At 40.3% G+C, this 12,227-nt stretch overlaps 1 protein-coding gene across 1 annotated transcript; it reads right to left on the bottom strand.

Annotated features, from left to right (window-relative positions):
- Positions 1-10,008: 10,008 nt before the first annotated feature.
- Positions 10,009-11,295, bottom strand: HRH1 (histamine receptor H1). The gene has a single exon (XM_009958391.1). It carries the CDS (start codon positions 11,293-11,295, stop codon positions 10,009-10,011), a length of 1,287 nt encoding a protein of 428 aa, XP_009956693.1.
- Between the last annotated feature and the right edge of the window lie 932 nt (positions 11,296-12,227).

Below are 12,227 nucleotides of genomic sequence, written 5' to 3'. Positions count from 1 at the left end.
AAATTTCAGAATTTTAGACTCTACCCTAGAATGAGTAAGATGTCTAACCTGGCCTATCATAAGCCTCTCCTTCAACTAGGCATATCAGACCCCTGGCTCACATTAGCAGCAGCATTCACTTCACTGAGAGGTGATTCAGCTCAATTTGCTTATTTTCTTGAAGGCTCATCAAACAAAAATGTTGCCCCCAAGAACCTCCTCTACTTATCGTTAGTATTCCTCTTCATGTCCATACCAATACATATTAAGATGTAAGTTTCAGAGACACAGTCCATAACACAACACTATTCAAATATATACCTGGGGGAGGGAAGGTACCTATTAGGCACTCCATTCTGTCCTTGACTATCTAGCTAAGATAAGCATAAATGTTGCAAAACAAGGATTTGTTACATATTAAAAATAAGATTTTAAAATACTAAGTTTTAAAACTCCTCACAAAGATATTAACATATGCTCATATCTATTTAGCACAACACATCCACCTACCAAGCTAGTAACTGCTGTTCTCTGTGTCCAGAAGGGAGATGAGCAGCTATCCATTTAGGTTTTGTTCACAATGCTCATGAAATCAACCACCTGAACTCAAACGATTTTGAAATGATTCCTTCAACTAAACGATTTTTAAAGACTAAATTTTTTAGTTTGCACAACATAATCCCGTATGATTGCCTTTTGTTACTGATCCTTCATAATACCTGTTACCTTTCCACACGAATCAGTGGGAGGATTTTACATGCAGGAAAGCCAAAGCCAGGCTCACAGGTTCAACAGCTGCCTAGTCAATGTATTAAATTCTCTGTCCCCTTTTTTTTCAGAAGCTTGGGAAGATATTATTTAACACCTTAAAAAAAAAAAAAAAAAAAAAAAGCAATGTAAAGTTGTTACTTTCCTTGCCAGACAAGCTCTATTGTAACTAGAGGTTTACTCACTGTGAATTTTCTTCAGGTTTTTTTTCAACTTTCTGAACAGGTAAAGTTTTCATTTTGCTTCCTCCCCATCCAATAAGCACATGACATACCCAACACTAAAGCGTATTGTCAAACGCTTTAAAAGACCAAGAAGCCAGCTGACAGAACCTAGCAGTACCTAACACACCCTGAAAATACCAGCCTAAAAGCATCCACTGGGAATGAATTTTAACAACCTACTTACTTTCATTGTTACTGTACCTAAAGAGTTCTTGTAAAACTAAAGGAATAAAACCAGGGGGCCTCACTATGCTATGCACATGCAAACAGAGAAGCACATACAAACCTGTGATGTGCTGACACTTCAGAAAATATTCTTTCATGTACTTTGATGTCAGTATTTACCTTTGTGCTTTCTTAACACAAGATCAGTAAAGCCAAGGTAAATTTGTGCAACAGATTTTAGAATACTGAAATAAAAGATGAAATGTGTACATTCTGTAGAACTTGCATACAGAAATTTACATACAGCTGCTAATACTAGTAACAGTCACTGGGAGAACATAACAAATAGAGGGGGAAAAAAAGAAACGTGGAACAAACCCTCAGTTTCAAAAGGGCCCAGTTGAGAAAGGTGCTTGAAGTGAAAAGATTTACCAGTATGCTCTGGACCCTCCTAAGTTCTGTGACTGGCAGGAAACATAGCAAGCGTTATCAGCAAGGATAACCCAAAACATAGATGCACCATCACTAGTCCACGTTCCAGCACTTGTTCTTAAATACACAGGCATTTAAAACTGACCTAATGGAAGAATATATTAAGTGAAAAAGCTCACCAGGACTTTTAATCCCCTTGATAGGCATAATTAATGCACCCTAAAAGTATGATCAGCAGTTTATCAGCCTTTAACACTAGCATGAAGTCACAGGTTTTAATCCAAATTCACATAACCCCCGAAAATCTACAGCTTTTTTACAAAACTCTTTATTCTGTGGTCCAGAGCGAAGTACCTCAAAGGCCTCCTCCACATCTAGGTGACAGAGGAGATCGCCGTCTCCTCCCACCGCATTCTCAGCAAAGCTGCTTCTTGGCTACTGTCCGTCACCGAGCCCATTCTGGGGCAAGGGAAGCCTCCCCAAGTGCTACCACCGACACAAAAGGGCCGCCCCAGCACCTGGGGCCAGCCCGCCCCACGCCCCGCCGCCGCCTCTCGCTCCTCACGCCTGTTCATGACGGAGCCCCAGCTCCCGCCCGCCCGAGGCCCTCCCAGCGGGGAGCCGGCCTCAGGGACCCGAGGTCCCGGGACACACCGACCTTCAGGCGCGCGGGGGCGAAGCAGGAACCCGAAGGCGGCAGGAACTTGAGGGCGCGCGGGAGAGCCACCCCCAGCGCCGCGCGCCGGCTACTCCGCCTAGTGCTTCCTGCATGACCCGATGGCACGGCTAAGTGACGTCATCCTGCCGCCACCGCGTGAGCGGGGAGGCAGGAGCCAGCGTGAGGCAGCCGCCGTGACTCTTGCGCCGCGGGTCGGCTGGCGCTGCCTGAGGCGGGGCTGGCCCGCCCCGCCCCGCCAGCTGGGGCCGGGCCCGCCGGGGTGTGGCGGGCGCCTGCGCTAGCGGCGAGTTCGACTGCTGCGACGGAACGAGCCTTCCCCCGGCGCGCCCCGCCTGCCCTCAGATCACGGGCCTGCCCCCGCCGCGGTCCCCGACACCCACTGCGGCCCAGGCCGCACCCGCTTCCACGGGCTGCAGTCGTGTGTAACGAGTGCGCGCACGGACGAGCGAATGTGAGATGCGCTGGTCTCACTGCTCGTTGCATCTGCGAAGAATGAAGCTGTATGAACTAAAAACTGCCTTTTTCTCCGCTGCCGTTATGAGTGCTGCGTGACTCCGCACAAGGGTGCTCTGGGTTGAGTATGGCCTTGATGCTTTAGTAAAAAAGTACTCGGGGAAGGCCAATGGTGTCCTGGGGTGCATTAAGAAGAGTGTGGGCAGCAGGTCAAGGGCAGTTATTCTCCCTTTCTGCTCTGCCCTGGTGAGGCCACATCTGGAGTGCTGTGTCCAGTTCTGGGCCCCCCAGTTCAAGAGAGACAGGGAACTACTGGAGAGAGTCCAGTGGAGAGTTACTAAGATGATGAGGGGCTGGAGCATCTCTCCTACAAGCAAAGGCTGAGAGACCTGGGGTTCTTTAGGCTGGAGAACAGAAGACTGAGAGGGGACCTTTTCAATGCTTATAAATATCTAAAGGGTGGGAGTCAAGAGGATGGGGCCAGGGTCTTTTCAGTGGTGCCCAGTGCAGGACAAGGGGCAATGGGCACAAACTGGAGCACAGGAAGTTCCACCTGAACATGGGGAAAAACTACTTTAAGGGTGGTAGAGCACTGGAACAGGCTGCCCAGGGGGGTTGTGGAGTCTCCTTCCCTGGAGATATTCAAAACCCGCCTGGATGCAGTCCTGGGTGACCTGCTGTAGGTGAACCTGCTTTAGCAGGGAGGTTGGACTAGATGATCTCCAGAGGTCCCTTCCAACCCCTGCCATGCTGTGATTCTGTGATTTGCTGTGAGTGATCAATGCATCCCGACAGCTGTGAGAAAGAACTGCATTGGGCCCAAGTTGTGAAAAGAGAGCCAGCAGGTCGGGTGTGACCATTGCCCTCTACTCAGCAGTCCTGTGGCTGTTTTGTGTCCCCCTCCAACTTCTGCAGTACAAGAGAGGGATCACAAACTGACAGGAGGCCAGCAGGGGGTCATTGAAATGGTCGTAAGAGGCTGGACAAGCTGGGTTTGCCTCATGTGGAGAAAACAAGGCTAAAGGGGATGTAATGGAGGTCTTAGGTAACCTAAAGTGGAGAAGATGGAGGCAAATTCTTCGCAGAGATGCACAGCTAAAAAGCGGGAAGGAAAAGGGCACATTTCAAAACAAGGGAAATTTCAAATGAATATATAAGGGAAAAGTGTTCTCTGTGGGACACTTCATAACTCAGGGCTGCAGTTTATTTCCCCAAGGCTGGAAAATATTTTATTTTATTTTATCAGTTTTTAGTCTTTTTATTCTCTTTTTTTTTGTGAAATAGAAAGGGAACATTGATGACATCCCATCAAAATAGCTGAAGTGTTGTTACCCAGTCTCCATAGAAGTATGGCCTAGTTTAGATTTGTAGTCTTTGAACAGCTCCAGTGGCATAATGTGGTTTATGAAACAGCTGTCAGCACATAGCATAGGTCATGAGAAATAATACCAATACAGGGCAGAAGGATAGTCTTCTATGAGCCCACATCCCAATATTATCTCAACTAGACATGTCATACCTGAAAAGAAATCCGACCCTAGGAGTTAGATTTCTGCATAACAGTTTTAGCTTTGGGAAACAGGAGGTACATCTGGTAGGCTTGCAGTCTTGGACTATCATTTTTTATACAGCTGACCTGGGAAACAAACTTGAGATTTACACATGAACTGCTGATATATACATACAAGCACACTGCAGTGAAGTCTTACTTCAGTGAAGTAAGAGAAAGAGGCAGCTTCAATCAAAGGTCTCTCTCTGCCTGGGATCTTCAGGGAAGTGGCTATAAAAAAGTTAATCTGAGATTTATGCTGGAGTTGATTGATTGTTGCCGGTATGGTTTGCATTGTGAGATCTTCCTATGAGCAAATAAAAGTGTTTGTAATAAACATGAGAATAGTAATCAACTAGAAAACAGGCTCTCAAAAAAAAAAAAAGGAACAAATCTGTTTGGTGTTTTTGGAACATATTTCTGTAGGTAGGACTTTAAATTTCCCCAAGCAACTTCTTGCAGCAAGAGAAAATCATCCTGGAATTGAAGGTGAGGATGAAATAGAAGCAGATTTAAACTTACCTGTTCTTGGAGAATATGGACTCAACGTGTTTTGGAGAAGATAACTTCTCAGAACTGTTCAGATTAGATTATGTTATAAGTTTTAATAAAATAATATTTATTCAGGTTTATATAGTGCTCTCCATTTAAGGATTTAAATGAATTTTATACAACATTCTCAGTGAACAGGACCAGAAAATACAAGCAGAACCTGGCAGAACTACTATATCAACTTATTTACAGAAACTATTATCAAAAGTAATCTAGTCCTATGCTGTACACCTGTTACTGCTGCAAGAGTGGGACACTGGAAAATTAGTGGTCTGTTGTAGCAATGAATACTTGAATCAATAGTGGAAGAAAGTAGGAATATGCTAGGAAAGGTATCATCTTGCAGTTTCTGTGTTGATAGACCTCTGTGAGCATTGTCACTAATTTCTCTGGCATAGGTGGGTGCCTCTCCTATGAGCACTTCAATATGATGCAAAGAAACAGTTGTTACCCCTCAAAGAGCTGAGTTGAGGGATTGTTCATATCTAGAGAGGAGGAAATGAGATTGCCAGGTAGGAGACCTGAGTTCAGTTCCCAGGTCTGACTGTGCTGTTTTTGAAGACTAAGTTATGCCTGATCAAAACAAAAGACATTTTGTTTTGCTCAAGGCGTTCAATTTAATTACACATTAGGCATTCATTTTAATTACGATGTGTAGCAATGGGTGCTGTATATTTCTTTTAAGGCATATTTTAGTTGAAACACGTCAAGAGTTTCAACACAAGATATCTTGGTAGACAAAGGAAAATGGTAAGGGATACAAATATTGTTAAAAATGGAAACATTGTTAGACTTACCAGATGTCAATATGGTTTTAACCATTACCATACACAAATGTATGTCTCTTTCAGTGGGAACTCTTGTACTTTTTAACCAGCAGAGATCTCAAATGGCAATTTTGTAGTAGCCTGGTATGTGTGCTCATGTGTCTGTGCATGTATAGAGTCTACATCTCACATTGACTTTTTATATTTCTATTTTAGACTGTAAGATACCATGTAGAAATTATTTATTTTGCTGTCAGGTGTGTGTCATTTTTTAAGATAATTTGGAATTTGGTACCAGGAATGTAAACTATTTTCATGAGCTGTTCTCACACAGTGTTAACATTAATTGTTCTTTTTATCTTTTAATTCTTCAACAGACAAATAATTTGATGAAAATTAATGATTTTGTCATTGTACTTAATGAATAAACAAAAGTATATATGTATGCTTAGTATTTAACCTTAATTTGGTGTTTCCAAATGGACTCATTCTCATTCTGGTGGAGGGAATGTGTGCACTGAAACTTTCAAGTGTATTCTTACCCCTCATCTTTAGGAACTTAAGCCATCCCAGCTGAGTCAGGAGGCTAGTCCTGTAGGATCCCTGATAGGAGTGGAAAGATACAGCAATCTGCAGTATTCGGGACCTCCTCTAGAACTACTCGGAGGCGTGTACAGTGCTTCTATATTAATATTTTAGGATTAGAAATACATTTTTAAAGAGAATCTTTCAGTCATTTTCGTTTATTGTACTATCACAAAGTGCATCACAAAGTGGTCTTACAGAGAATGTAGTGGAGTCCTTTTAGATGATAGAATGAAGCCAAAATGTGCACCTACACTAATGTTTCCTTTATTGGGTGCCACATTTCCTAAAAATGGGAAAAGAAACATGTACTAGATGGCAGGATCCACTTGCTAATCGCACCCCTCCTTTAATAAACTTCCATGATACACAGGATTTGATGCAGAAGCCCGGAATTCTTCTCATTACCCACTAGATGTCACCATTGACACAGAAAAATTTATGAGAATATATTTTTCTGCCTTTCTTAAAAGCAAGATCGGTTGTTCTCACGACACCTTGATCAAAGCACAACTCCAGTCCAAGAAATTCTAAGGAATTTGTTATGTTCTCTTAAAGCTGTGTGTCCTCTGACCCTGTTTGTTAACTGGAAAATGTTGAAAGTATTTTACAGGAAACCACACCTGGAATATTCTCTTGAGGCTTAGCCCCACGTGGTAGTAGGCTTCTCCATTTCTTACCCTATTTACTTTCCTCTGTTTCTCTTACATCCAAAGCCGTTTGAATTGCCTGTTCAGTAAAATAAACAGATAAATCCTGTTAGGTACCTTGCTAATTGGAAGCTTAAAATAGGCAATATCCTATTTTCCTTATTATTATCTATTATAGCTATCATGTCAAAGCCCACTATGAGAACTTCCCCTGTCTTTATCATTAACACAGTTACACTAAGATTATGGATAAAAATGGAGATAAAAAATATTCAGGCAGCTTTATTTGCCTAGGTTTAGCTGGTCTGTGTTTGAATGTTCTTTAATTGTACCGGAGGTATTCTTTGTTATAATCATCATATTTTTAGATAAATTTTCAGTGATTTTGTTTAGGTTGATGTTTTATGTGTGAACACGTTTTAAAGTCAGAAAAGGCAATTGTCATGATCAAGAGGGTAGACCTCTTGATAACACTAAGGAGCCCTTGGGTGAGCATGTTTTAGCAGTGTACAGTAATGACTTAGCTGACTTAGTGTGCTGCTTTTTTGATTTTCTCAGGGATCACCTAAATTACCAACCATTTGGCTAGAATTTCTGTTGCATATCACGGTAGGAAAAAAGATCATAATGGCTGTGAATCTGAGCAATTGTTTGTGAAAGGGCATTGCATTAGAGCGTATGTTTCAGACGATGTTGCTTTGTAGTCCAAACGAAGGCATATTTTACTACTTGTGCAGATACTGCTCCTGCAGTGAAAAAGTTGTCTGAAATCTGGAATGAATTTTGCTGCTTCTATGTTCTGTATCTGTATTTTGCCTTTTTTTCTCCTAGATTTAAGTTCTCTAGTTACAGTTTTTCCTGCATGCTACTTGAGACCAAAGTCAACTAATCTCTGAACCTTGTGTGAATAATTGAAATGGACTAAATTTAAGTTTATTTCTTTAACACATTTTTCCAATTTATTAAAATGCATATATATTAGGCTTTCATTTAATATTGAAGACTTTAAACACAACTACTGACGTTCAGTTGTTTTATTCAGAGAAATAAAACTGACAGAGGATAATAATACTTTGCATTTAATTAGTGTATTACATCCAAAATTTATGAGCATCATGCAAACATCATCATTGTTCTTGCATTGTTACTGTAAGTCTTGTCGTACTCACTTTACAAAATGGGCACCGGTGGCACCAGGGGACTCTAAGTAGCTCGAGATCATTAATTAAGAACATAGAATTCAGAATTTCTCCTCCAACTATTAAACTACCACTTTTCACTTCCGATGTAATAAAGGTGTTACACAAAACATCCCTTCAGCTCTTGACAGTACTCAGTTGAAGGTGTTCCAGTTCCATGAGAACGTTGTTGTTAAGCTAACTGAGCAATTTCAGAAGCAAGAAAGCAGTCAGGAAATGGTGAATCCATCAGCACAACGAAATGAATGGGAGGACATTCTTTTCACATTGAACCTTTAGGATGCCTCTCTAATCATCCTTCCCAAAATGCATGGAAAATTGTATAAACTCACCATTACAAGCAAATGTGACTGTAGCTGTTCTGATTTTCTTCTCGAAGCTAACATGCTCCTCAGTGTTTGCTCAAAAGGATTCTCTCAGCTCCACAGCAGAAGAATAGGAATGAATGTTTTACTGGTATGCCACAAACAAGGTGGTGCACCATGTTGAGGTAATCAGCTGATATAGGGCCTGAGATGTCCTCTGCCTCAATTTTCCCCCCACTCCTCAATCTGTATACTCTTTTTTTATTTTGGTGTTATTGTAAGCTTCCTGATGAGTTAGCTCATGCGACATATGCCACTATGTACTTTTTTGCTGAGGAGCTATGTTTTCTTCCTTTGGGAACAAATCTATACCTGACTGCACTTAGGAAGACGGCGTTGATTCCTGTTGTATAACAGGGCATGTCTGTTTTCGAGAATTAGTTAGTACTTAGAAACAGTTAAATCAATGGATGAGCAAGTGCTCAAAGTTGGTAGAGTGAACATTAGCTGCAAACTTCTCTGTCAAGGCTGCCACCCAGCTTTTCCAGATTAAACTGTTTTTACAGATGTTTGTCATTCAAGTTGTGGACAAGGTCCTGTGCAACATAACGTAATGTCAAGGCCAGCCCAGCTCTGAGTCATACGTTGTACTTAGATGTCTTCCTGAGATCCCTTCCAACCTAGAGTATTCTGTTATTGTGTGTTTCTCCTGAAATATTTCATAGCATTTACAGCATGATTTATAAAATGCAATTAAATATAAAGGATAGAACAGGTAAACATACTTTATGTATTTTATTTTCTGTTTTGCAAGCTTGAGTTGTTGCTCATGAGTTTGCCTTATTCTAGCAGGAAGAGTTTGCCTACTACAAGATAAGGATATATGGATTAGTATTGCCACTGCACTTTTAGATTATTTGCCAACTTATAGGAAGAATAAAATATGTATACTCTATAATCAGGTATATTCTGTAAGTCTAGAAACAACAGCATACCCTTCTTGACTATATAGTGATAGTATGTTGAGTATGGAAAGTTTTAGCAAAATTTCTAGGACGTAAAAATACTAATTTTTTTTTAGTGACGTTAACATGTACAGGTATAAATGAAGCAAGCATGGTATCAAAGAGATATGGTAAGTTACAATATGACTTGACATTTCAAAAAAGTTTATGAATTGGGGGAAGCTATAAATAGATAGGTTAGTCTGTTTAAACAGTTGAAGCTTCTTTCTCTGACTGTGCAAATTACCTCTGCTTGCAGATCTCACTTCACAAGCCATGTGTTCCCGTGTTTAATGGAGTAAGTTGAAAGAGAAAAATATATTTGGCGAATCACAAAAACATCAGTCTATTTCTTCCCTTTCTGTAGCTGAATAATTTATAATGACTGAAGATCTCTATTTGTATCTCCAGCTTTTGTTCTACATGATGAAAGAGGTAATATCAAATTGTACAATGGTACAACAGTGTAACAGTTCTGAGATTGCCCCTGTGTTTTTTGGATTTCTGATCTAAATTATTTCTTCTTCAAATGTGTTAAAGCTGTTAAATGCATGTTTCCCACTTCTACTAGCACTTCTTTAGAAATTACAGTCTTCCAAAGTCTTCTGCTTTACCTATGTTGTTTGTCTTTGAAACTGGAACATTTTGTTTGGTTGGACTTTTGAGCTGCTTTTAGCTCAAAAGAATCGGACCACCATCAGTGAATGTGAAGGATCTTTTTGAACGTCTTCTTGAAATTCTGGTTACAAAGAGGATACAGGAATGGATTTAAGGTGGAATTCACATAGCCAAGCCATATAGTGAACATGTGTAATTTTGAAAATTGTTTATGGCCATGTAAAGCTATTACCATAAATAATACAAAATATGGAATCCAGCACAGCATAAAGGCTGCCATTATGACCCCTAACTGCTTAGCTGCTTTCCTCTCCCTGTTCCCATGCAGTCCTTGAATGTGCCTTTTGGAATGGGTATGCAGACTTTGCCAGGTTTTCCTCAGGTAAGTCAGTCCTTTGAAATCCCTGTTCTCCGTCTTTTCCTGAGGACTGCAGGCTCTTTCAGGCTTAGGATTGGAGTGTTCTCTGGAGGATACCTCCTCTGTGAAAGTATGGTTGTGTGATGCATCACTTAAGTCACTGTCTTGTGAGCCCGGCTCCTCTTCATTTTCATTCTCTTTTGTTACACTCATGCACTTATTTTCCGCTTTATCCAAGCTTTGCTTGTCTTTGGGAGGAGCGTTCCCATCTAAGATTTGCTTTTGGAGACAAATACTTTGCTCGTTCTTTGTCTTACTGTGATGTATGGAGTTTTTTTCTGAGAATGACTGGTATGATCCATTGATGAGCTCTCGGTGTTGACAGTGTTTTCGAACAGCTCTGAATATTTTATAGTAGAACCATAACATTATGATAGACGGTACATAGAAGTTGACAATAGCTGTCAACACTTTAAACCAGGTGACTTTAGAGAATTCAGTTTCACACTTATATTTCTCTACTTTCCTTTCCCCATTATTAGCAAAAACATGCCATCCTAGGATTGGAATGACCCACATGAAAGAGAGCAACCAAACACCCAAAATCATTAGCGATGCTCTCATTTTTGTCCTATACTTGAGATATTTCAGTGGTTGCTGAACTGAACGGTAACGGTCAATGCACAATATGAAGAGATTGAAAATGGATGCAGTACAGGCCACATAATCCATAGACAGCCAGAACGAACAGGCTGGTAAGCCTAGAGGCCACACAGGACTTAGGAGATAAACAATATTCAGGGGCATTACAGCTGCACCAACTATAAGATCTGCAATAGAAAGGCTGACAATGTATAAATTGCCAACTGTTTGCAGCTTCTTTTCAGTTTTCACAGCACATAGTACTAATATATTCATGACAATAGTGATCAGTGAAATGCTTCCCAGGAACAGACCTAGAATTGCTGAGTGAGGGTTAGTTGAGTTCTCTGTTGTGTTTTTTGACATCTTTTGCACAAGAACCCAGAATGCAAATCAGAGAAGGTGTCCAGGCTTCGGAAATTCAGTCTTGGTTTACAGTCCTGGACTGGTTTGTGATTTTTATTTCCAGAACTATAGAAAAGAAAAGAAATATGCTCAATCACTGTAGTACTAAAACCAAATGATAAAACCAAATTGTGCTTCAGCTTAGCACTGTCCCTTTTATGACTTTCCTAAATAATGAATTTATATAACATTTTACATAGGGGTAATTTAAGGTGTGTTCTGTGAAAAGTACTGGAGCAAGCTTCATGAAGAAATCCAAAATAGTTTGCAGAGGGGTTTCATGGGACTTCATATAATTCTGACCCTAGAATCTGGCAAAGAAATTTCAGTTCTTACTGGTTTAGTTTATTATATCTCATTAACCAGCTGATCATGAACAATAACATAAACTACCTATTGGCAAACCAATTGAAAGTGTGTTAATAAAAAGCAAATTAACATGTTTGTACTAAATAGTTTTAAACAAATGAGTGATTATTTACAAACTGCATCTAATAGTTTGAGAATGTAGCAGTTGGATATGATTATCCACCAATAATAGGGTACCATATGATGTCAAGCAATGAGGTGTTCCAAACAATAAAAAGACTTGAGCCAGTATACACCTTTAGCAGATACAGAATCCCAAATAGCTCCTAAGGTTGCAGCCAGTGCTTATGTTTTGTAGGCAGTTGTTCAAATTATAGGTAACGAGTAATCACTTCCTACCCAATTTAGGCTTACACAGATTTCAAAAATTTAAAGGGGCAGCCCCATTTTATTTCACAAACAAACTAATAAAAGATCAAGCAAAATAATAGGATTTTTCAGAATTAATAAGCATCTTGCAACCTCTCAAACATGTATAAATATGAGGTCTTTTAGGCTGAAGTTTACTAGTCATTCATGTGCCT

This window comes from Leptosomus discolor, chromosome 9, assembly GCF_034619465.1.
Source record: "Leptosomus discolor isolate bLepDis1 chromosome 9, bLepDis1.hap2, whole genome shotgun sequence".
Taxonomy (NCBI): Eukaryota; Metazoa; Chordata; class Aves; order Leptosomiformes; family Leptosomidae; genus Leptosomus; species Leptosomus discolor.
The sequence above is the reverse complement of the archived record's forward strand: the minus strand, read 5'-3'. Positions and strand labels throughout refer to the sequence as shown.